The following is a 26,648-nucleotide window of genomic DNA, read 5'->3' as shown; positions in this document are numbered from 1 at the left end:
ATTAGCAGGTAAATGTTTGGAAATCACAAAGTCTCAAAGATTCTGGAATTTTCAACTGCTGTACACAAAATATTTCACATTCTTGCTTCAAAGGCTTTCAGGAACAAAGAAGCTTTTCTCAGACCACTAGCAAATCCACCAAGTTCAAATGAACTGTCTTTGCCAGCAGAGATGAACTAATAACAGAACAGCATAGTCTTGCAAGAGCGGCCAAATATGTTAGGGGAACAAACATATCCTTGACATCATAAGAAAAAAAAAATCACAGTTTATCTCTTTAATAACCATCTTCAAGGGAAATTAATGCTACTTTGTCCTTTGTGCAGAACAGTAATTGGATTGTGTGTTTCAATTATATCTGGACAAAGGCCAGGATATTGAAATACTTCTAAATATTAGATTTTCTTGTCCAAAAATTAGATTTTATTGGCATTCTCTTTCCGAGATTTCTTCATTAAAATCTTCATTAAGCATAAATCTTCTTTCCACACAGCAAAAGAGAAGAAATTATTTTAAAAGGGTCATTTAGAAAGGTTTTCTCTCCCCTCCTCCCACTGTTCATGCTGAGAGAAGGGTTACCTAACAAGGTTAGAAACCAGACTGCCTTACCTAGGATGGTTTTCAGCTAGTTGCTTGAATTCATTGTCCCAGTTTGGCCTTCCATAACAGGTTTTCTGTCTCAAACCAGTAATTATATCCATCTTGTCATCACAATGTAGGGCTATGTGAGTAGCCTAAAGGCAAATTTACAAGATAACAATTATAGAGTCAAAAATATATATTCCAAGTAAGAGGCAAAAACAATAATGTTTCTTTGCTGGGAAAGATGGAATGAGGGAAGCAAAACTGTGTAATTATCAAATGAGAGGAGAGGGAGAGGGAGAGGGGGAGAGAGAGGGAGAGGGAGAGGGAAGGAGATGAGTATTTGAGAGTTCACAGCTCACTACAATTGCAAAAAGCATTTCCAAAAGTACCTAAGAGCCAAGCACAGAGCATTCTGGTGTTGATGGAAAACACAGTGGATATACCAGCTCAGCAGGGGTGAAAACAGGGGTCCAGCAGAGGACCACAAAGATGATGACAGGTCAGGAGCATCTCTCTAATGAGAAGAGACTGGGAGCTGGGCCTGTTTAGTCTTGAGAAGACAGAGAGGGGATCTCATTAATGCATGTAAATATCTCAAAGACATCTGTCAGGAGGATACTGCCAGACTATTTTCATGGTGTCCAGTGGCAGGATGAAGAGCAATGGCCATAAACTAAAACTCAAGAAGTTTCATCTCAACATGAGGAAGAATTTCTTTACACTGAGGGCAGCAGAGCACTGGAAGAGGCTGCCCAAGGATATTGTGGAGCCTCTTTCTGAACACTTGGGCAAGTCCCTGTGTGACCTGCTCTAGGTGACACTGCCTTGTCAAGAGACGTTGGCCTGGAGGATCTCCAGAGGTCTCTTCCCCTAACTATTCTGTGACTGTAAAACCCTCACTGTTTTCTCAGTTCTCCTCAGGTAGAGCCAGGTGCAGAAAGTGGATTACCTCACGTGAACCAAGTGAGTTTCTCAGCTCCCAAGTGAAAGGAAAAAAATCCTGGTTTTCATGGGCATTTACTGTCCTTCAGCTCCTGTACTACACCCAATACCATACTATCTGAGTACTTCCCAGGTGCATTTAAAAACAGAAACCACTGTCGCTCCTAATTGTGCTGCTCTTGTGTAGGAGTAATATACTTGTTTCCACTACAGACTATCATCATTTCTGTCACTATCAAGAAATTAACAGAGGAAAGTAAGTTTAAAAATGGACTTTGCATTTAGTCCAGGCCCTAGCATGAACCATTATCATCTTTTGCAGAAGTAGTTGCTGAAATTTAGATTCACTTCCTAGGAATAATATCTATTTCTTCTTCTAATGAATCTTCCATGTTCTTTACCAACACATTTATTCTAGTCAAACAAAGTTGTCACAAGAGGTCCTGTTTCTAAAAGCTTCTTCTTGTTAGTTTGAGCCACTGTCATGAAGGATTTGGAATAGTCTAAGAAAGAACTTTTATTGTTTGGTAAGAGTGAGGGGTAGAAAACTGCAGAATTTTTGGATTGTTTGCAGCAAAATTGTCCCATTCAGAAGATGGGCTGTTCTCATTAAGTGGAAGTTGCCCAGGATTTTTGGTATGAGCCTTTGCAATAGCTAACAGTGTTAAGGTTGTGTAGGAGTCTCAGGGGTATTGCAGGGAGCTTGTCCAAGCAGAGGCAGAGCATGTGCTTTATCTGCTTGACCATCTGTTGCCAACATGGAATCTGCAAAGAGCTCAAAGCATTGAACAAGCATGTCTGAGGAGCAGACACGTGTCAGTAAAGGAGGGTGTACTAGAAGATTTAAAATGCCCATGCTCCTAGGGTTCAACTTCACTTGACTACTGGCCAGCTATATGGTGAGACAGGGAGAGAACACAGAGAATGTTGTTTTGGTTTTTTGCTGGGGGAGAAGTAAAATATCATTCAAATACTACTGGTGCTGAAGCTCAAATTTTGATGAGTGATGAATAGGAATTTACTAAAGATAAGTCCTGCAAGATTAGGGAGCTTTATGTGTAAATGAAGGTGATGTTACTGAGCACAGTGCCCAGGTCAGAGTGGAAGAAATAACAACTGAAGAACATTCCTCTGACAGAAATTGAGAGAGATTATGGGTTGAAGAGAGGAAGAAGTCCCTTCAAAAAAGTGCAGGGTACATGAGTGAAGAGAGACAGACACCCCAGCAAGAACAGCTATCACCCTACCTAACTTCTGGCCTGGTGTTTGCCCGAGGGAAGTAAGATGATAGCTGAAAGATGAGGGCAACTTTGTGGTTTTTTAGGTATTTTAGGTTCCCCAATAGCTTCTTTTACAGCAGGTTTTAGGTAATATCCTGTGATATTGCTAATGCAGAGCGGTAGTTTCTATAACAGCCATATACTTCACAATGGGAGTAGATTTTTCTGAATACAGCTTTATGCACATACCTCATTACTTGACAGAAACTCTAAGGAAAGCAGAAAGAAACAATGGGGGTTTTGTATCAGCAGAGGCAGAAAAGGAAAAGCTCTATGAAATCTGTATTTTTTTCATCTCTGCTAGGCAGTCCTTCATTCAACAGAGACAGCAGGAAATAAAACAGTAGAGCAAAGACTTCCCTGTTAGAGTTTTTCTGGCAGGTGCCTAACTTATCACTGCATGATCTGAGCAATCCATTAAAAAGGGAAGAGAGAGAGAGAGAGAGAGAGAGAGAGAGAGAGAGAGAGAGAAAATCAACGCATTTGTGTTTAGGTAAAGACTAAAGAGTTGAATAATGTTGACCCAGTCTAAGAATTAAGTGCCTGAGGTGGTATGATCCAATGAAACTATGAGAAGGCAAATTTAAAGTCAATCAGAGAAAATGCCTTTTCAAACAACATGAATTAGACCATGGAGTTGGTTGCCAAAATGTTCCAAGTGCAGTACTTTTCAAAAATGCACCGGATATATATATATACATGAATGTGAGAAACAGAAGTTATAGTCAATAATAAGAGTAAATGAAACCTACACTTTTTAGACAGCCCTCCACATTTCAGCACAAAAATGACAGAATCTAATGAAATACTGTTCCTAAGACATAGACAAAATATCCCTTGACAAGCTCCTGAAAGCTCTGTGCATGTTGCTCTGAGACACCTGGTAACCATTTTTGCCCAAGACAAGATGCAGGACTGGAGGAATCACTGGCTGGATTTCTCCATCCCTATTTTCCTAAATGTGAGATGTAAACAGACACCTTAGTGTCTTCATATTTACAGTTCTTTGTCTCTCCACTTCACCCATCATTTATTCAGCTGTTCCTGTTCCATATGTTACCATACTGGAAAAGCAAGGTACATTAACTCTAACTTGAAACATTTTCATTATTACCTGACTTTCATCCCAGCCAGTAAGAAATATATGATAGCTTAGAAAATCATTTTTCCATTTTTCAGCCATTTTTGTTTCCAAATGGAACAGAAGATCAGCAAACCACTCAAATGCTGATGGGTCTCGACAAATCCAGTAAAAATAAACCTGTCAAATAAAGTAAAGAGATTTAACAAAAAGCAAACTTTCAATAAAACTTCCTAATTACTGGCTCAACTCATTAACCATAACCATTCTCCACTCTAAATTCATGGTAAACATAATTAAACATAATTTTGACAATTTAAAATTTTGATTTTCGTCTTAAACAAAGAGTAAATATATTAATGTGATAGTGAAAGTAGGCAATGAACAAGCTTCCCATATATCCCTGCCAGTGAATCACTGCTTTGACTTGTAATACCTAGCTCTTCACTTATTGCAAATAATTTGATGATTATTTGAAATTTTTGATTTGTTTAATTTCAGTTTTATTCAGGGTCAAAGCAAGGAATTCCTTTTTGTCAAGACCTAATGCCATAAGGCTAGCTCTTGATGTTGCCAATAGGTACTTATGTACTTCAAGTCATATGCCCTGTATAAAACAGGTGAGAAATAGTCCCTATTCCTTTTTCAAAAATGTATTTAATATTTAAATTGGAGCATCTAGTCCCTAGAGAAACCTGAAACTAAATTTACAATTGCCAAAGGGGCAAAATTAACTGCTTTCCCATGACCGGTTTTCTATTGTTTGAAACCCTCCTCTCTATCAAAAATTGGCATTTAACTAGTTTCACTTTTCAACTTTTTTTGTTTGTTGTCTGTTGGGTTGGAGAGCCTGTTATCAAAGTCTCGTTCTACAGATAGAAATTAGAGGGTGGGATCAAGTCATCCTATAATTGTATCTATGGCAAACCAAACGTTCCTGGGATCTGTAACTAAGAGGCGTCCTTTAATCATTCCTATGGCTTACTTTTCCTACTTTATTGCAACAAATCAAAAACACAGCAGAGTTTGTTGGTTTGTTTTTTTTAAAAGAAAGAAGCTAATTTATTAATCGCCTGGCATAAGGTGATGCTTGCATAGGAAAAAAGTCTTTCAGACAAGATGGTTAGTCATCGTCCATATGATGATGAGTTTCTATTTCAAGAGTCCTTCCTCTGGAATCTTCTGCTGGAACAATGGGAGCCTGCAAGAACCTTTTTCTGTGCAGTTTTTACAGCCAGCTGGCCCAGGGATCATTGTGACCTCTGCTGCATGTCCATGATCTCTCGTGATCTGTTGTCTTAACTGCATCTTCTAACTAATTAGCTGTTTCTAGAAGGCTGTCCTATATGACCTCTTCTGTAGGAACAATTTCTGATGACCATTTGCAGTTACCATGTCTGTGTACAAGCTAATAAAGTTTGCAACAGGAGCTGCCTCAGGACGGATGGATTTCCCGTGTCAGGATCTTATCAATGCACTGGAACTCAGTCACTCCTAGGCCCATCAGGAACTACCTCAGGGAGTCTTTAGCACCATCACGATTTCCCAGTTGGAAATGTCCTCCAGCAATGCTGTGCTGTGTAGAGGACTGGGGCCAGTCCATCCTGCTGGTTCCATCTCAGTGCCTTGTATGAAGCCAATACAGATGTGGAGACTACTCAGCTGTGAGTTCCTGTACTACCCAGGAATGATGAGGGTATGAATGTCTGAAATTCCCAGGCTGTCTGCCCAGGCACTACCCTGATAGCAGTCTGAAGCACAATTACAAGATAAATCTGATTGCAATTCTTGTTAGTCAAATTCTGTAGCTGTTGCCACACACTCTACCATTATTTTGACCAGATGGTGCCAAACCTCAAATGGGCCCTTGAAGGCTGTAATTCATAATTTATCCAAAGAAGAAATTCACAAATGTGGAGGAAGTGTAAAAATACACAGTTTCAGATGTGAAAGGAACATCAGGAAGGGCAATGTATAAGCTTATAAAAACTGGATGACTGGAACTTATTTCATTGTGACTGTGATTTTTATTTTGTTGCATAATCCCCTAGCTTCCTCCAACCCATCTCCTTTTCTGCTCACCAGCCCCTCTGTCTTTTATTGTACTGCAATATCAAAGGTGATCTGGAAGGTATGTCCCCAAGGCAATCATTGTGATGACTCCAATGTTTTGGAAATTGTAGCCCTTTTCTACAGGATCAGGGAGATAGAAATGTGTATTGGACACTTCTGAAATGAAAAAAACAGAGAAAAAAAACGGAAAGCTGTAAAGAGATTTCCCGAAGATTTCATATACTAGGTTGTCAGACTTCTGGTAAGGTGGTGGGAGAAAAATGTGGTAATGCCATGCTTCAGTGGAGATTTGGTGAAAGACACTAACAGTAATTTGAGATGTTTCCTAGATCTGAGTGTACTGTAAGGGACCATCTGTGGTTTATGTAAGAAATATAAATGATGTATGATCCCAGAAACAGAGATAAGGCATTCAGGGTTAAGTAGGGTATTTTTACAACCCAGGAATAAGACTGTCTGTGGAACTTTAGTACTAACCATCTTGGCTGTTTGCTTTTTCCCCTTCTGTTTCAATATTTTGCCTTAAATATGACCTCATTGCTGTATGGTGGGGGGTTGCTGCTGATTTACACTGGCATGGGTTATGAGGAAAAAGCAAGCCCACTGACTTTATAGAATGTCATATTTGTGGCCAACAACAGCAGTATTTTAAATTACCAAAACTTGGTAAGATTTATAGCCTTAACCTTTATGTAGCTTTCTGGTGTCTGAGTCCTAAAGTCCTCACTTGTTCTATATACTCAGAACCTCGAAAATCAGCCCACTGAGTGCTGTCAGTCTGTATCACACCCTAGCTGTTGATTTGTAGTGAGAAATTTCTTCCCCCAGACTTTACTTGATCATCTTATTTCTCAAGTTTTTTCAGCAGTTCATTTTATGGAAATGTATATTTAGTGCATGTGTGTGGAGAGGAGATATGTATTTCTAAACGAATAAAGAATTGTTCATGGGGTAGCAACTGGGAGCATGTGGGCAGGACTGGGAGATAAGCACATTCAGGGAAGGAGGAAGAAAAGCTAGCCAATGAGTTGAGACAATACAGTCTTTGAATTCGGGAACTGGATTCCAGAACATCAGACTATGGATCTTGAAGGAATGCTTTTAGCTGTTTGCAGGCCTGGCAGTCACAGTAACAGCCAGTCCAAGTTGTTAGATCAAGCCACATCTGGCCCAGTCCTCTAAGGAAAGGATGCTGCTTTCTGAAGCTGCAAAAATTCCTTAAGCTCATCCCCCGGCACCCATTGCATTGCCTCTGATTTTCATGTTCGAGGTGGCAAACATTTGGTGATGAAGAAAGACTGTCATTATTAGAAGTATTTTTGGCTGTGATTATAATCTCAGAAAGAAAAGAGATAGTGAAGAAGATGGCCTGTGGGTAAAAAGAATTAGTTTCCTTTAGATCAAAGAGGACTTCTAGTCTAATATGATAAAATAAATGGTGTTTACAAAGAAGTCTTCCTTTCTTTACACTGGCTGCCCATAGCATTGCACAACACATGTAATATATAATTAAAATACAATAAATGCACCAAAAAATTAATCCTGATTAAAACAGTAGAATAAAGTAGCTCTAGTGCATTTCTATAATTAAAGATTATTCTGAATCCTGTTTTTTTCTTGTAAGCCCTATACTATTAACTGACTGCAATTATTTAGGACCCTTAAAAATCTGGCTTAGATTTATGTTTCGTTAGTCTCCACCCACCCTACTGCCATCAATTGCATTCATCAGCTTGATGGCTTGCCCAAGTAAACTGTCTTAAATTTTCCAACTGCTCTTTTTGTAAATTGAGTTAGATGCAGTATTGTTATTAATCAGATCAAAGCAGGGGTTTGAATAGTTGCTTATTTCTGTAATGCTCTGCTGCCTTGCAATTCATGGATACTTATCCTTCAGTTTCCCACATCCTGAATTTTGTACAACGGACAAGAGCAAGAGCTGTCTTACCTCTTTCCAGTAAGGTGAAAGAACATTCTTTGTAAATCAGCTTCCATCATGAGGAAAGTCATTAATAATTATCTGTTGATGAGCATCCGTCTGTTTCTGAAGGCAGAGTTGGAGCTGCAGCTCTGAGCAAAGCCAGCTTTTCGTTAAAGGGGTGTCCAAGGAGAACACCCCACATCCCTGACTCTTGCTGCTCCTTCTTAGGCATGAATATCCCTGCAAAAACCTCTTACACCTGCAGGTGGGCACCTCCCTGCAAGCATCCAGTCCTTCCTGCTCTTGAGTAGACTACATTACCTATGGGCTGTAGCACATTAAAAAAAATAAAAAAATCCGAGGTCTTCCTCTGACTGATTAATTCAGGGAGCCACTCAGGGGAACCCTCCAGGTAAGGCACAGCAGTGCCTGCAGCCTGGGGTATGCAGGAGGTGAGGGTTTGGCAGCCTACAGGAGGCACTGACCTTGAGTTAGGGTGGCAGAAAACAGCCTTTCCTATAAATGCATAACACGGTTCAAAATCATATTTCTAAATTTGAAGCAAAAAGCTTAAACTGTTATCAAAAAAGATCAGAAGGATGGTTACATTTGACAGAAGAAAGAGCACAGGTTTTTAGGTCCTCAAGACAAGATTTTTTTGCAGAAGGACTGGGGACTGGGGCAGAGATTTACCTCAGGCAGGAAAGTCGGTCTCAAAGCAAATGGAAGAAGGCTGACTGTGTTTTCCTCTAAGTATGTAGCTGAACTTACTGCCACAACATGCTATGGTTGTCTGCATGGATTCAAAAAGCTATTAGACAACCTCATGGAAGAAAAAGCCACAGAGATATTAAAGACAGAAGTACAGCTCTTGTATCAAGGTGTTACTGAGCTACGAGTCTCTCAATGGTGAGAAAGCGTCCTGTAGAAACCAATCACCACCTGATTTTTCTGGTCTGTGTACTTTTCTCTAGGTGTTCATGAAGAGCCACCATTGGAGACAGGATATGGGGCTAGATGGATACTCGGTGGTACTCAGTAGGACCTTTCTTATGTCTTTTGTAGGGAAGATAAAGTTTGCTAACACTAGAATCTGTTGGATCAGTACAATTTTATCAATTTCAGTAACAATTGATCTGAAAAATGAGACCACTAAAACCCAATCTTATTATGCATAACTAAAGCCAGTATAAACTTTCTGCCATAACTAGTAGTACATGCGAAAAATGATGGGGAAATGAGGGTTTAAGGCTATTTAATTGTGAAAAATCAATTAGATAAATGTGTACTGCTTTTGATTTGTTGGGTTTTTTAAATTATACAGCTGCAGACATTATGGAAACTATGAGTATTTATATCTCAACCATATGTGGGCAACACTAAGAAATATTAGTTCAACAACTGTAATGATAGCTGTACTCAAATCAAAATGAAGTTGTTAAAAAAAAGAAAAACCTCTTATTTATTTCCTTAATAGACATTTCTATGGTACTCATCATGGCAGAAAGAGAGTGCTGAATACTTTGAGGAAGATTAAATTATTTGTAATTATACCACAAGTGGAAGCTTTTAACCAATGGGAAAAAAAAAAAAAAATGGAACTACCCTGAGATTAATCGCTCTCACTGAGATGACTGCTAAATTTTTTTAAGTAATGCTGTGAACTTCCCCATGACCTTTCATCCACACTTTCAAAATATTTTACAAGCACTGATAAAATTTAGCCTCATAACACCTGTGAAAAATAAATATCACTATTCCCACTGCACCAATAAGGAAGCCAAGATATAAGGAAAAGACAAGTAGAAATCTTGATAATTTTGCATTTCACATGAATTCAGAAAAACTGAACTATAGAGCAGAAAACCATGGCAGAATGCATGATGCATTTATCTTTGCAGGCACACTTACCCGAAATTTTCCTTAATTCTCCCTATGAGCACCCTCAAGTATACTATTGATGCATAGTTAAATTCTGTTCTTTTCCCCTTAAGATAGCACCAATGACAATAACAACAGTACTTTCACTTGTATACATGTAGAATATACATAACCTTCATATATAAAATTTGTATGCCATATGCGTAACTCTCCTTATTGTGAAAAGATTGTATATCCTTGCACAATCGTAGTGTTTGCAAATACACATTTTTCCTCAAATAACATGTATTTCCATTTTTATTTCCCTCCCTTTTCAGTGCTTTTTATGCCTCAAAGTTCCCCCCTGGCAATTTGAACCTGTCCTCAACTCCTCAGTTTCTAAAATCCCAGATGCTTTTTCAGTGGCAGCTTGTCATTAAGATGCCAGTTTTAACACTCTTTCATTTAAAAAGATCAGCCCCTTGGTCCTGCAATCAGCTCCATATGTATTGACCCTTTCAGAGATCTGTCCCCTCCAATACAATTTCAATGTTTGTCCTTAAGTGTGAAATGTGGAACAGTTCCTGATTCAGCTTTTACACTGGAAAATGGCCTAAAAGAAGCTTACCATGATGGATATGGAAGAGAATGTTTAATGCTGATTTTTTTCGGTGCTACTGTCTCACCCACTTCACCTATTATCTCTTCTTCAGCTATCCTCCCCAGTGCTGCCTCACATGCCATTAGCAGACACGTATAACAGGTTATAAAATTAAGAGTATTGGTGCCACCTTTACCTTATAGATCCGACCATATTTTTTCAACAAAATAATTAAAGTGGTTTGAGGGAGTAATATGTGTTTTGATAAATGCGTCTCGGTATATGCATCTCATCCAGAGCTTAGATGCCTTTTATAATCCTGTGCTGGTTAATATCCTGACTTTGCAATGTGAGAAAAACAGCAAATGGTTGCTGAATGCAGCCTTCTGGACCAGGACATGCTGCTGAAGGATCCTCATGAAACTTGTAGCTGGACAAAGAGCAAGTGCTGCCCTCCACTTCTGATTGAGATGACATTGCAGGACTTATTTTTGTTAACAAGGAGCATAAGTTTCCCCTGTAGCTTTCTAATTATGTGTCCAGCTATGAAAGACATTCCACAGTTATCTCCAGTTGCTGTTGAAATTCTGATCCTTCAGCTTTTACTAAAAACACTGCAGCTGGGGCTACCTTCTTACTCAGGGAATGACAGTGAGTTCAGGAGACTTCACCCCACAGCATCTGGAAAGGGAGTAGCTGCTCCTCAGAGCGAGTTAAAACACTCAAGTGAGCCACTAGCTTAGAATTGCCTCTCTCCCCTGGCTAAATAGGCTCACTTCTAGAACTTTTTAATGAAGCAATAAACTTTCCCACCTACCTTCTGCAGTGCCAGTACTGTGTTAGGATTGCAGCACTTGTACCAAATGGATTTTAAAATAGAGGCAAATGGTGTGACTCCGATTCCTGCCGCAATGCACACGCTGACTCGGTAGTGGAAGATGTCTGTGGTTGCAGATCCATATGGTCCGTCCACAGCCAGTCTACAGCAACAAGACATTTAGTCAAGAGGCAACAACACATAAAGTGACAGAAAGGTTAACATTTGTTGGGCTACACGTTGTCAAAACTGAATTTCTGTTAAAATAAAGGAGGAAAGACGTGTCTAAGATGGCACATAAATTGCTCGTACATTTAATTTTCAGTGGGTGCCATTTAATAGCAAAGCAACTGTCTTTTCTGAAATGAGACAACAAGAGCACCCATGTGGATTTGGGGCCTGGCCATCTATTTAAGCATGCAATTGCAATTTTCTGGCTTTCTGAAATGTGATTAGTCATATAATTGCATGTCCAAATTTAGCTGTGGAATTTGCATATTTAATTATGAATTACTGAAAAGCATTCTGTTTTAGAGCTTTATTTGTTATATTGTACATATCAAAGTAAAGAGGAACAGATTATATTAATAATTTTTAGAAGTTCTGTATTTGACTTAAAGTAATAAAAGAGAAGACAAGAAAAAAGTCATCATATGCAAAGGAACTACTATTTTCTCAGCTCTTTCTGAAAAAGCAGTATTTCAGGAGTACATTTTTGACATAATACTGTACTTAGTATCTGATGTAAAGGCAGAATGTGTAAGGAGAAATGCTTGTTGATATTACTACCTCCTGTAATCAATGTTGCTGATGCCAAGAAATTAATTTTGGTCAAAATTAGAGATGAAAAAGTTTCTTGAATAATCAGATTCATTCCTTTAGCAACATGAAATGTAAATACACCCAGTACTTTGGAGTGCTCTTTCCAGCCCTATCTTTATACAATGTAGATGCTCAGAAGATGGTTTCACCAATACCCAGTCTTCAGGAAAAAAAAAAAAAAAAGTTTTTTTTCTTCCTTTTAGATTTTCTGTTGTTTTGTGCTCTTTATTTCATGAATCATCCTTAAAATTTATCCTTAAATAGTACAAACAAATAGGCAAACATAATTAAGTGTTTTAACAGGAAAGGAAAGGGGGATTCCTAGGCAATGCTACACACAAATATAGGAACACAACGTATCTCAGACCTTATTGTTACATTTTTAAAAGTCTCCTAGCAAAAATTTTCCCTCTAATTTCAATATTTGAAATGCCCTGCAAGTGCAATGGCAAGCAAAATAGCTACTGTGGCATAACTTCTGGAAATCTGACCCTAGACATAAAGATTTTTTTTTTCCTAATATATACAGTTTTTTAGATTGTTGCCCAGCATAGTATTTTTTTCACTCAAAACTTCCAGTAAAATATGGTTAATTTATGGCATGTGTATATATATATATATATATATATATATATCTTTCAGATAAGCTTTCAATGTAGTTCAGCATGAGGCTGGAAGCAATTCTCATTGTTGTCAGTAGATTGAGAAAAAAATTGATCTGGAAGAAATTTCAAGGATTCTCTAGTCTGTTGCTGTGCTATAAGACAGGTTCAATTATTTCTGAATCATCCCTTGAAGAGATTTGTCTTGTCAGTCTGCTCCTAAATCCTCAGGTGACAGAGATCCCATCATTGGTTTGAATGCCTTACTCAGCCATAACTATACAGCTTAGCCAAATACAAAGCCTCAGAGAAGCAGGGAGGAGAGAGGAGAAGGAGAAACTGAGCTATGTAACACATTCATTTGATCTAGGTAGAGTGGACGAAAGTAGGAAGAGAGTAAACAAAGTGACAAAAAAGATACGACATTTAAATTTGCCAAAGAGAAGAAGAAAATAGGGCTATGGACTTCCTCGCTTTGATTTGGATTGTCCATATTCTTTGTATCCATTTCATTGGAAAATAAATTAGAATTACGGGGAAGGCATGAGAAATCTTTAACCAGAATCATTTACAGATTCTATGATTATTTTTAGAATTTAAACATATGTTGGTCACCGTGATGAGTGTGTAGTACTCCTGACTGTAAGAGCAGTTAGATTTTGGGGCAATGTATTAAAGCAGCAATTAAGTCAGACAAAATCCTGAAGAGGCATAACATGGAACTTGATAATTTTCACATGAATAGTTTATTCTATGGTTTTAGCTCCCAAATTTTTCAGAAATCACTGCTGTCTTTGCTACCTATATATATGTATGAACATTTTACTTTAATCCTCTTTAAGTAATTAAAAACCACATATTTTATTCTTAACCCTACCTTATTATTCAGTTCCTATGTCTTTTGTCTTCTTCACAGTTTCTGCTGTATGTTATTTTTCAATATAGTCACCAATTTGATGCATAACTTTAGATATTGAAAACTGTGAAAAAGACCTGATTTTTGCTTTATTGCTAGTTTAACTATTGAAATATTTTTTTTTTAGTATATTGAAAGAAAGAAACAGAAGGATATCAATAAGCACCCTAACAAGATTAAAAAGAGGAGTGTTTATATATGACAGTACTGTTAATTTCAGCCCCTCATTGTGGCAAGTAACATTTGATCATTTTTTCTCTTCCTCATTTTTTACACTTGCTGTCAATCACTTTGAACAATTTTTGCTCCAGTTCTGCTGAAATGGCATACTTCTCATTCCAGTTGCCTTTAACAAAGACACTGATTTCATTTCTAATTCTTATTACCTGATACAATGCAAGGACTGGACCAGACTTTCCTGTCTGCACCCACCCTTCAATAAACTGCTGCAGCTCAGTGGTGTCTGTAATCTTTCCAGGGGGAAATCAGTCCCTCCAGTCCCAGGCCCTACACACTCCACCAGAATTTAAATGACCCTGTGCTGGGCAGTTCTTTGCTAAAAATTTCCCCTATTCCTGCAAGCAGTGCAGGGGTAGAGCTACGTGGTTTGAATCCATTCTGTGCAGAGCCAGGTCCTTGGCTGCAGTAAGTCAGGCTGGCTCCTTGACTTCAGAGCATCCCCCGCTAACTTGGAACAACAGAGAATCAACTTTTTGCTCATATTAAGATTCCAAAAATGCATAATTTGAATACATATAACCTTTATAAAGTGGAGCAGGGTTTGGGAAATAGAGATGAGGTCAAAGGAGACTGTCAGAAAGAAGTAAAGTTTATGCCGATGTTTCAGGGACCATGAAATACCTAAGTAACTGAAAGGGAAAAACTGGAATTTTGGATGGTAAGGGATGGGTGCCATCAGAGCATAAGCACAGAGGCACAAATCTAGCAGATGTCTTCCAGTGTCATTTATTAAACAACCATCTTCCAAAATAGGTATCCTTATATGTAGATATATGTATTAGAGATCCAGATGGTAGCAATAGAGATAAGGATGTTGATATGGACTTTAAATCTTGGATTAGTCATCACATCCTCTTGGTAGCTTCTGGCCCCAGCTCATGGCTATTTGTTTGTGGTGTTTGCTAGCATAATGTATTTATGAATCCAGAACTACAATCTAATAATGTATCATTGAAAAAACACATGCAAAATTAATTAAAGTTAAAATGTTAACATTTATTTTAAAATGTAGAAATAACATTTTAAAATATAGTATCTCTTATTCAAACCTTGGTAACATCCACAATTCCTTGAAAGCTTTTTCCTCTGCTCCAAAGGCCTTGAAAAGGGCTGCAGTCCAATCCCCGATGACCCGTATGTGGACGCTGAAGTAGTCTTCCTCGGGAGCTGAGGTGAGGGTGAAAGGGTGCCACTCCAGCTGTGAGACAGATGGGCACTGTAGAAATATATATTGGCCAGCTCCCATTTTGAAGCCATGTTTCTTCATGTGGAGCTCAAGGACTCCAGAGGAATGTGTTACCACCTAAAGAACGATATAGGGACCAATTTTATTTTCATTCAGAAGGGTAAATATTTCTTTTCATTAGGTTGCATATATCCTAACCTGCAGTTGTTGCCCAATGGCTTACCGAGCATGTACAGTATGTATTGTGGGATAGCTTGACTTCTGAGTGTAAGACACAGAGGAAAGGCTTTAACAATTCAACAGTTTGTTAATTTTCTTGGTATAACCTGTTCAAAAGTATTTCTTAATTGATTAGAATAATTCCTTAGTTCCTAGTTTCATTCTCATGTAACATTGTTAACTCTGTGGGATTACAAAGAAAAAAGCACAGTGAGCTCAATCCTAATACACTTTTATAAAGAGGTAATCTCAGTTAAGCAGCAGTTTTGTATGTCGCACATAATATACTGAGATTCTCAGATCACAGCCACTCTGTGAAATCAGCAGCAAGACTTATCCAACATCCTGTCCCCCTCACACAAGCTACACCTGTTCCTGATCCCTGGCTTGATGTGTGGACTCAGCTGCTCCAATAGCAACATCCTCAGTCTATTCTGGTGTGACTTAAATTGTCCCTTGGCACAAGGCTGGGAGAAACTGTTACAGTGATATTAGGGAATTTTCAGCTATATGTGCTAACTGATCAGATAACCCTTCATCTCCTCAGAAGCCTCCAGATTTTAAAGTAAAAACTCCGTGCTGCTACTGAAGTCAAGGTAGTCTCTGTCATTAACTGCAGTGGAACATGGTTTTAGTTCATTAAAAAGACACCACAAACAGATGTTTGTGCTATGGTGGTGTAAAGTCTGGTACTTCATTAATCAAGTGTGGTCCCATATGGAATATTCTTATGGATTTGCTATTGGAATAAATGCACGTAAAATCAATACTTGGCTGAAAACATGGTAATGATTGAAAAGTTGCTGAAGCTAGGAGTGAAAAATGAGGTTCCTAATATAGAGGTTACCTAAAAATGATAAAAAAGCCATTGACATAATGGGGTTGTTTTGCAGATATATGAGCTATGTTACATACCTTAGTAATGATGACTTCCTGTTGAAATCTCCAAAATCTAACAATTCGTTCACAGATGTACAACACCATAGGACTTAACACCCACTTCCAAGCCTGTAGAAAATTCCATATTAAAAAACAAGGTTTATTTGAATGTCTACAAAATACTTTGCTTTTCTGGTTTAAATCAGCAGGTAGCTTAAAATTAAATTACTTGATTTTCTCTGATTTTTGGTTTGTCTTTCTCCAGAGAGTATTTGTGTTGTTGCTGTAGCTGTTCTGGCTTTCTTGCGGAATAGACATATGGGACTCCCTCACAAACACACTCCAAAAGCAGTGCTAATATCTATCTGTACTCTGGCCAAGAAGAGTCCTTTAAAATCTTTTCCTATTAAAAAGCAAAGGAATAGTCTATTTAGGTGTTGTTACATATAGATGTCATTGGATCTGAAGCTGTAGAGATGCATACAGTTATACAATATTACCCATAGCCTTAGTTGTTTTTGGTTGTTTTTTTTTTTAAAGTATTTCAAAGCAGTCAGATAGGAGTAGCTGTTATTGTCAGCTGTGAGTTTTCTGATGAGGCATGAGAAAACATTAAGTCCAAAATATTCAATTAGAGAAATGGGATACATTACCATTTAATCCATTAGTCAACTCTATATCTATCTATATCTATATCATCTATATCTATATATTTTTTTTTTTTTAAATCGGGATAGTGAGTTGGTCATACTTTAAGTATAGCAGATGATTGCTGTGCTTGCACTTGGTAATTGTATGTACTGATCACTGTAACAATCAGAGATACTGGGCTACCCAAGAATATGAGCTGATCATTTCACTGAGTTGCACTGACAGCTAAGATAATTAGATATAATTGAATCTTCATGATTTAAAAAGAAGGAAGAGATACTGTTTTGTTTCCACTTTTTTTAATTACACTGAATACTCCACAATCATGTGGCTTTTAAAATCGCCGAAGAGTAACTTTACTTGCTGAAACACAGCTCCACAAGCTGGGTAACAGGGGTTATAAAGTAACTTTTATGAGAAGCAGGACTTAAAATTATGTGTCTGCCTTAGAAAGTGCTAAGAGGATGGAGTGGCAACTTCCCAAAGTTAAGTCTTGAAAATTAAATTTAAAAAAAACAAAACAAAGGAGCATGATTTTATTACGGGAAGAAACCAGCATAAGCCAGAAGATTCTCAGCTAAAGCAGAAACTCAACACATCCGTTGTACCTAAATACTACAGGTGTCTCTGCACAGTGGGTAATCTCATGTCTTGAATGCATTTGCATATATCAAGTCACAATAATGATGAGATCTGTTTTTCCTCCCTTCCATTTGTGCTACCTGTAAATAAAAGCATGTGACAGGAATGATAAGGTTGCAGGCTACCCTGTGCGAGAGCTCAGCTGGGATTTTAGATGTGCCATCACTCCAGGGCAATGGAGCATTCAATCCAAAATATCTCTTGGCTGGGTTGGGACAACGGGGCACCCACCAGGAGAGATGGGCTCCTAAGCTGCACGGCTCCTGGCTGGCTAATCAGGGCATCAGATTTCTTGCCCAAGTAGTGTTTCCTCCTGTAACGAGAATGGACTGAGATGGGGCGGTGGTGGCTCAGGCAAGGCTGTGAGGACAAAAGTCTGGACACCTCAGGTGGAGGAGAAGTGCTCCATTGTCCTCAGTAGGAGCCCGGCTGGGCTGCTTCCTACCTGCTGAAATACAGAGCAGGGGAACGGTGTGGTGTGACTGAGACAGGGGCTCTGTTGTGGTGGCCTCCCCAGGAGCTGTGGCCAGTGTGGTGTGCCCTCTGGTCACTTCATGTCCCAGCCATGCACAGGGCTGTCCCCTCCCTGCTCCAAGGCTGTGCCACCTGCACCAGCCCCTGCCAGTGCTGCACAAACCTCGCCGTGGCTTTTTAGCCTCTGAGTGAATCTGTGCTATTTGTCTGCGGTGTCTAGCAGGTATCACACTGTATCACATTACACATCCAGCAAGGCGCTGTTCCTATAGATGATCTATATGCCATATGGTATTATCACAATTCTTTTAAAGTAATCTGACTTTGCAAGTATGGCCCTGGGTAGGCAGGAATGTGTGACAAAATAGGTTTAACACAGAGAAGTGGAAGTTCTTTCCAGTTAGTTTTATGATAATGAATGTCAGGAAGCAAGCTTGTGTCTGTATTCATGTTGCGTAGCCACGTATTGATTTTTATGGTGACATTGTAGCTGAAATTTTTAGAGAGGCATTCATTTTCTCATTAATATGCAGGTTGGATAGTGGCTAACAATAGTTTAGTTTAAGAAAAATCTATGTCAGCCATTAAAAGAGCTACCAGCCACTGAATGCTAATTTTTCTCCTTTACTTTAGGATTTTCTTTGGTATGTTTTTTTTTTTTTTCTTTTTGGAAGAAACAACAGAAACTTGCATATGAGCAACCTAAATCTTGAGCTGAAAATGTTAAATGATTTTGTTTGTATGCAAGACATCTGACATACTGTACAAGTCTGCTACTTAATTACCCCCTGTGGATTTGCAATCTTGTTCTAGCAAAACCACCCTTCCATGGGACATTTTTCCTGCCTTTTGCCTTTCCCTTTCATAATTCATTGTTTCAAATTCTCTCCTTTTTACCTAACTTAAGACATCAAGACTGGACACTATGAAGTGTGTGCCCCAAAGCAAGGACATGGTTTTCTTTACAGTTCTGTTGTATTTTCTGTATCTCTACCCTCATAAGGTTTTCACTTGGAGGCTATCTTTGTGCAATGAACACATCAAGGATATTGGTGATACTGAAATATTCAAAATAAATGTATACAACAGATCAGAGAGAGTATAATTTTGATATTCATACCCTTCAAAGAGAGGGTTAGTGTTCTCTAACTAAAGGATCTTCTAGAAATAAAAATTGCTGTTAATGACACCAAAATTGTATACAATACTCTTCACTTGTGCGTGCTGTACTGGTTACAGAGGAGGCTGGGATCACGGAACAGGAATGTGAAACTACTCTGCAAACATGACACTAAGTGCCAGTCACTGGCATATGATCCAGCCCCCTGCTCCCTAAGATATTTGGCCTCCCAAGAAAGGACAGTAAGTTAAAAACAGAAGACAAACATCGCTCTTACCACAGGTTTGTTGCCAGAAAACTGTGGCAAAGGGCACTGAGTGGCGTTCTCCCATTCCCAGTAGTGATCTTTACAGTAAGTGACATTGTGGAGCAGCAGACTCTGGGGTGTCTGACCTCGGACAAGCTGACTTAAAACAAAAATGTTCATCAATGACATGCTTTTTTCCAAGGTTTCTCTGTCTCTCTAGGTTTTGCAGTAGTAACTGAATGCCAGTTCTGAGATAAATGAAAGTTTGAGAACTGACCATTTCAAACCTGTTCTGTTCTCCTGTTCAAATTACCCTTCTGTTAGTTTTGCAGTGAATTTTTGACCAAAGGCAAGAAGTGTGTATTGGTATCCATCAGTGCAGCTGAAATGGAGAGAGCCCTTGCATAGAAAATGTACCTTTTACTGTATGTGGCAAAATCTGATTTCCAAGTTCTTTGGAGTAGGCTCTTTGACCTCCTCAGTATTTGAGCATCTGGTAGTGTTTAGCAAAGTGATAAAATTTAATAGTGACAGACCTTCTCTTTCCTTTACTGCTTTCTAAATGTATTTTTAAAAGCTACTAATAAAGTTGGAGGAGTGTAATTAGATGTATACACTCTAAACATACTAAATTCTAGCTTCCTTACTTCAGAGAATGTTAATGACGTGAATTTTTAAAAATATATCAATCCTTACTCTTCAGTTTAAATAGGTTTCATCTGGTGTTGATTATGGGCAGAGAAGAAAGATTTTTATGGGAAAACCCTGTTTGCTTCATATTGCTTCTCTGAATTTTCCTTTGCATACTTAATTTGGCTCTGACGCCTGTTCAGACAGAAAGAACAGGAGTTAGTTTTGGGTGAGGTTTGTTCAGCCACCTGGGAAGGAGGAAGAAGGGGGAGGTGAATGAAACCTTGGGGTTTGACTCTTTTTCATTAGCAGGGTGGTGGTAGGGATGTTTTGGGGCAGGAGGAAGCTCTGTTGCAGTGCACTCCCAGCCTGGAGCCAGCAGAGTGCTCATTGAATGGTATTGATAGGGCTCTTCAGCTAGTGCCCCAGTTTCAGGGCAGTCTCTGGCTCAGCAGTGCTGGTCAGCTGGCTAGACAGAGGGAGCTTACAAAGTTGAAGGTTTTAAAGGGTTCATTATAGTCGTTTGAAGTTCGATTCTAAAAGTTTTGCCAGAGAGGGAGGAGAGCGGGGCATTTTAATCTGGCCAGCATAAAGTTTACAGCATTTGCTTGCAGCTCTGCCTCTGTAAAATGGGACTAATTAATTAAGCCAGCTTCAGGAACACTCAAATCCAAACTGGATGTGGCAACTCTCAAACCACAAGGAAAGAGGTGGGGAAAGTAAAACACCACACACCATTGTACTGGCCTATTCCCTGCCTTATGTTGACTCCATCCGTGCTCCTCCAGAGAACAGGCACATGGACATGCTGCTGTGGGCTAGGAAGTTACACTCTGTCAAAGAATCATGGTCTGTACATACATTAGTGGTGGGCAATAGGATCTGAATATTTTATGAAATAGAAATAGAAAGTCTATTATGGTCACAAGGACAGGCTGATAGGGTTTTTAGCAACCTGGTCTAATTGGAGGTGTCCCTTCCCATGGGAGAGGGGTTGGAACTAGATGGTCATTAGTGTTTTTTCCAACACAAACCGTGATTCTGTGATTCTGTGAACACCAAATGACTGTCCTCGGATCTGAAAAGCTTAACTATGTTTTGCAGCCATTTGCACACAAAGCTAGCCAGCAGGAAAAGGTCTATGGAGCAAAGCTATCTTTGCTGAGGACTCCTCACTGGACATGACTGAGGGCTACCTAGGGCTTAGGACTAGGTCTGGCTTGGTCCTGTGAATGGATCACTTGTTAGCTCTTGGAACACAGCTATGAGCTCCTGTCAGTGTATTTCCACCCCAAACACTGGGCTATGCAGCCCAGGGATTGTACCATGGTGTGAGCCAGGTCCAGGGGGTGAGAAAGACCATGAGAATTATGTCAAAATTGTGCTCTCTGAATTAAAATGTAAATGTAAATTAACATCAATGCTATCACAGAAATGGTGAAAGGAAGTGGAGGATAGCACACAAGGAGGAAGCAGATGATGCCAGTGGAGCTGGAAACAGAAGATGGAAATGTTATCAACTCTAAGCACATTGCTGCTCTCACTCTTCATTGACAGAGGATTTATCAGTCACTGAGCTTCTCAAGGAAGGCCCCATGCATCTCCTGTCCCTCACTGTAAGAACCAGAATCCCCTACTGAGAGGACAGATCTTTCTTTTGTGCAGAGGAACAGAACAACAAACAACAACCAGGCAGTCATCTCTGTCCATAAAAGCCTTCTGACTGGGCTAGTCATAAGCCTGAGTTGTTTGTTACTATAGTCATTTAAACCTGGTTTGTAGTATGGTACCTAGCACTACTACACAGTATGTCTATATGGTGAAGAAATTTGAGATTCTGATCCTTGCAGAGAAAGGTCAGAATCACTTTATATTTATGAAGACAGAGGAGAATGGCCACAGAGATGCCTGTCATAGGGTAGATGACATGCTGCAAGCTTCTCAAGCTTTTAAAAGGCATTCTCATGCAAAATGCCTTCCAAGAGCTATGAGTGTAAGGCCTATCCCTTTCTAATTTGAACCCACAAAGGTTTGATTCCTGATCTGTAATGTCCTCTTCCTAAGCATGGAAGTTCAATCATTGATAGGGTACAGGTTGTAAGATGGTAGAAGAGTGGCTGAATAAACTGAAGGACATTTTCATTCCTCAGAACAGTGATGTATTTTAATTTCAGAATGTTTTCGTTTAGTTATCTCACCAATGATCCAGCAGTTTGTTAGTAGAAAAGCATGGCATTGTAGATTTGGATGGTGTTTCATCTCAAACTGTGTACATATATCCTGTAGAATTTACACAAATACTTACCCCATACCATGGATTATTAAACCAGTGAAGAAAACCACAAAGAGGTGATGGGTGTACCAGAAAACCTCATAGCACGACCTTCTGATGGGCTCAGTGGATGAAGTCATGATCAGAATTAAAGCCACAGTAATCATAACTCCAGTTATTCCAGCTATTGTGGTTAGTACTTGTCCTGTTGTGTTCTAGAATAAGAAAACAGTAGTAGTAGTAGTAGTAGTAGTAGTAGTAGTAGTAGTAGTAGTAGTAGTAGTAGTAGTTGTTGTTGTTGTTGTTGTTGTTGTTGTTGTTGTTGTTGTTGTTATAACTTATTTTTATTACTATTTATGTTACTTGTATTATTGTTACTGTGGCTGCTATTACAGGCGAAGCCAACATCTTCAGCATAGGAACAAAACTAGAACAAGACATGGAGGCAAGGAAATCCTCCATTTTACCACAGAACAGCATTGAAAGACATCCCTCTGCTCCTTTTCTACTTAGGCTTATTCCAAACAGATATTTAAATATTTTCTGCCACTTGTTTCAGGAATTGAAAGGAGGAAATTAGACAGTCTCATTCGTTTGTGTATCAATTTTGATTGCTTACACATTTAATGAAAATGTGTCATAAGTAAAGCAAAATGATTAGAGAAATGAGAAGATTAAACCTAGAAGTCTAGTAAAGAAAACAGCACTAGAAACCAGTTTATGTGAGGGTGATAAAGTGTGGTGCTAAGACACCTGCAACCGTAAAGATGTGTAACTATTTTGTGCTTACTTTACTTCACTTCAAAGTTTGTGGGGCTGTAGCAGCCCTGGAATGGTACACAAAGCTGGCATACTCTCATTTATCTAAAAAACATTTCTTGTTTACGTGTTCCTTACATTTATCTGGAGATGCACAGCATAAGGGTTTATTTTTTAAATACCTATTTATGTTAACATTTTTATATTTGTCAATGATGAAACATTAATATGCTGGGCTGGAAGATGTTCCTTCTTGTTCATGACTCACAGATGTCAGCACAGGTCTGGTATATCTGTCTGAACCCACCAAAATAAACTGAAGTGAGAGTGAAGATGTATTTTGAACACAACTGTCAGATGTTGATTGCACTTATAAAGCGCAAATCGTGAAGAACGACAGTAAAAATCTCACACATAAGATGAGAATCAAGCTAAATATGCCATCAGAGTGTAAATGAAGTCCCCATTTGGCCTACAAAGCATGTATGTCTGTTTTTCCAGTGGTGATGCACAGGAATGAAGGAGCATAGCACATCTTCTGGATCCTGATTTGGATACACAACTTAATACACTAGGAGAAAAAAAACCCCGGCCCTCTATTGTATTTGTAAAGTGCACTCATTTGATATGGAAATCCTAGGGGTGATAAAATTCCACAATGCCCTTTTTACAGTCGCTTTTTACAGTGTACTCATTCTTTCAAATACTCACACTTGACAGCACACAGTACATTTTCAAATTGGTACCTGTGAAGAGTGTGTTCAGATCCTATTACATATTAACAGGATTGATCTAGGTGATATTTTGAACATTTTCACTACAGTGGCTAGTTTGGATGTTGAGATGAAAAACGGCAAAATGTCAAAGACACTTAGTACATTGTTTCAATGGCAGTAGGGGGAAACTGAAAAGAATTCTGGAATTGTTGATCTCAGAACTTTCTTCTCTGAAGTTAGAAACAATCTTTTGTTTGCTTCTCTTCATAATTTATTAATTCTGAGTTTAGGTACTGAGACATAAGTGAGTGATAAAAGAGATATAAATATTAGAGGTTAGATTAAAACCTAGGCTGTAAATTGAAAGGTAATCATGGAGTGTATTGTTGTGAGAAATCTGATAAAGAATCTCAAATATTCTAGCCTTCCTCAAGGGTATTTAGGATCTTAATGCTAATTAGAGGCCTACCTCACAATTATATCACTATGGGAATGCTTAGTGGAGAAAAAAAAAATGCTTACTGAAAGATGGTAAGCTCCTGTCCATATCTGGGAGCTTTGTTCTGCTCCTGCAGAGCACCTCACTGACATGAACGTGGTCTTTAGGTGTACTGAAAGACTGGGAAGCTTGGCTTGCTCTCCTGTTCTGATAAACCTGACTGCTTTGTCACTGCTAATGTGAAGACTTGCATTCATAGCACTGACTACATCAATTTGCTTGATTTTCTTCAAATTTGAAATTGTTTATTTTGAACAATGAAGCAAGGTGAAAACCCTGTGCTATCTAAACTGGAAAGGAACTAAGGAAGAGCAGGACAAGCCTCTCAGCTTAAAAGCTCTGTTGAATCCTATCAGTGGTTGTCCAGACATCTTCTCACTTGGTTTCTTGTTTCAGTGGAGCACATCACTGTTCAAAGAGTACCAACTCATGGTGTTCAGGCAGTCCTTATTTCATGCTGACTGTGTGGGCATTTTCTAAAGAGCATGGGAGTCTCACTGGGGCCATTTCAACCCTGGAATATGTAACTACAAAACAGGATACCCAAGGAAACTTATAGCATAAATGTGATGTGTGTTATAATGGAATATGGGGAAAAAAAGCTGATTTTCCATGGTTTACATCGTTTGCTTTCTCCATGAGCAAGAGAAACATGCTCAGCTTTTCTTTATGTTATGAATATGATAAAGGAGAGCTTATGATGCTGTTGTGGGTTATCCAAAAAAGTGAGGCACAGCCACTTTTTTCCAATTTATGGAAACATTTATGGGTAGAGGATCCTGTAGCCCTGCTAGGCTCTGAAGAGCACACAGCAGCTCTAGCTTCCCCCTGCACTGCTTCCTGTGTGCAGCAGCCCTCTGGGTAGTTTTGAAGGTGCTCTTGCCTGAGCAGCCACACTCCACATATAACGGGGCAGAATCAGCCCCCAGATTGGGAAGGTGCTGCACCACCGTGGGGAGAGACAAACAGCAAATGTGAAAGAAATATTGTGAAGTGCTACTGCTGTTTGGTTATTTTGCTTTCTGAAAATAAGTTGTTCCATGTATTGATAGTTTAGTTTTGGGTTTTTTAAAAATTCTTTGCAGGTTTATTTAATTGCCTACTCTTCACAACACTCCTTATCCTCCCCCCACCAGCTGTCTTCTGACAAACTAATTAAAATACTATAGACATTTCTTTGAGCTTAGTAACCTGAAAATTGCAGCTCTGAGTAAGTGTTTTCAGCTGAAATTGAGGTTAACCTTTGGCAGCACCTTCTCGCTCTGGTTAAAAGGCTTTGAAATACAGTTTTACTGACAATAGAATCCACAGAGGAAAACTTTTTAGATGAAGAAACCTAAAAAGTGACACCTTACTGTTTCATAGGTCCTGATGGGGTTCAAGTAGCTTTCATTTGGGCTCTTGCCAAGACCAGAAAGTTTATTCCGTAGCTCCCCAGCTTCTTTTGACTGGCTGGAATGATACCGCTCAATGTTGATGGAGTGGGCAACAATATGGATGGCTGCAGGAGAGAAAGAGTGCTGTGAAATTATAGGCACACTTGTATGTGCCCACAGTGCCAGAAGGAACTTCATTATGCACACTGTGAACTATTTGAAAAGCTCGGGCATAAATTGAGAGTTTTGCATGGATTAAGATGACGGTAAAAAGAGAATTTTATCAACTGCATGTCTAATATGAAGAGACTGCTTCACAGTGGAGAGGATAGGAACAGCTTCAGGGTCACCTCCCAGGTTTACAGTCAAGTGCCCTGCAGTCTCCAACATCATTAAAGGAGGACCTCTTGAGAACTGATATAAAAGTGTACACCTCTGACTTTAAATTGTTCAAAATTAGGTAAACTGATTAATATTCACGTTTTAAATTAATATACTAGGATGTGCCATGCCCTTGCTACACAGGACACTGAGTTGACTGATTTAGGCAGTGACCAGTTTGCAACTTGCACTAGAGATGCTTTCAAAATCTGTCCCCTAATAACAAGTGTCTGTAGCATTACTTTATGCAGGTGGAGCCTGAGGAAGCCACAGGAACTATGATTTAAGGAGAGAAGAGCAAATTGCAGGGTTAGATCTGATTTGTCCTGAGTATCATATATCATCTCTACTTCTGGCCTGCTCCCAAAAGGTATATGAAATGGTCAGTTTAGAAAAGTGCCTTAGATTGAAGTAAAAACTCCCCTGTAATTATTTTCTTGTGGGGAAAGAGTATAATTTCAAGAGTGGAAAAGGAAGGACTTTGTTTTATTATTGGCTAACATAGATAAAGTTGTAATCAAGCTAGGTGCACAGTTTCATTTTTCAATATGAGAGATTCTAAAATCCATTGCATGGAAGTTGTAATTAATGCAAGATATTAAATGTCAAAGGATGAAAAAATGACAATGAAAGATAATTATATGTTTACAGCACAGTTATTTCTAGTTTTTATAATTAGCTTCCTGTTAGCATCTCTCCTTCAGTGGTTATCTGTTTCTGTCCCTGACCATTTGCAAAACCTTTCTAAAATGCATTGTTTGTCATAAACCAAATATGATCTTCTTCCCTGAACAATATTCTCAAAAAAAAATAGTTTTTAACTCTCCTCTCCTCTCCTCTCCTCTCCTCTCCTCTCC

At 38.9% G+C, this 26,648-nt stretch overlaps 1 protein-coding gene across 1 annotated transcript in view; it reads right to left on the bottom strand.

The window, feature by feature from the left end:
• Positions 1-26,648, bottom strand: part of NOX3 (NADPH oxidase 3) — a 39,722-nt gene that overhangs the window by 2,014 nt on the left and 11,060 nt on the right. The window contains exons 5-12 of the mRNA XM_015620710.2: positions 25,390-25,535; positions 22,094-22,275; positions 19,189-19,318; positions 16,061-16,153; positions 14,790-15,043; positions 11,161-11,323; positions 3,922-4,068; positions 610-734 (exon numbers count right to left, since the gene is read on the bottom strand). Of these exons, the coding sequence (XP_015476196.1) occupies positions 610-734; positions 3,922-4,068; positions 11,161-11,323; positions 14,790-15,043; positions 16,061-16,153; positions 19,189-19,318; positions 22,094-22,275; positions 25,390-25,535 (1,240 nt within the window). The remainder of the gene's footprint in view (positions 1-609; positions 735-3,921; positions 4,069-11,160; positions 11,324-14,789; positions 15,044-16,060; positions 16,154-19,188; positions 19,319-22,093; positions 22,276-25,389; positions 25,536-26,648) is intronic.

This window comes from Parus major, chromosome 3, assembly GCF_001522545.3.
Source record: "Parus major isolate Abel chromosome 3, Parus_major1.1, whole genome shotgun sequence".
NCBI lineage: Eukaryota > Metazoa > Chordata > Aves > Passeriformes > Paridae > Parus > Parus major.
This window is presented reverse-complemented; position numbering and strand designations above follow the sequence as displayed.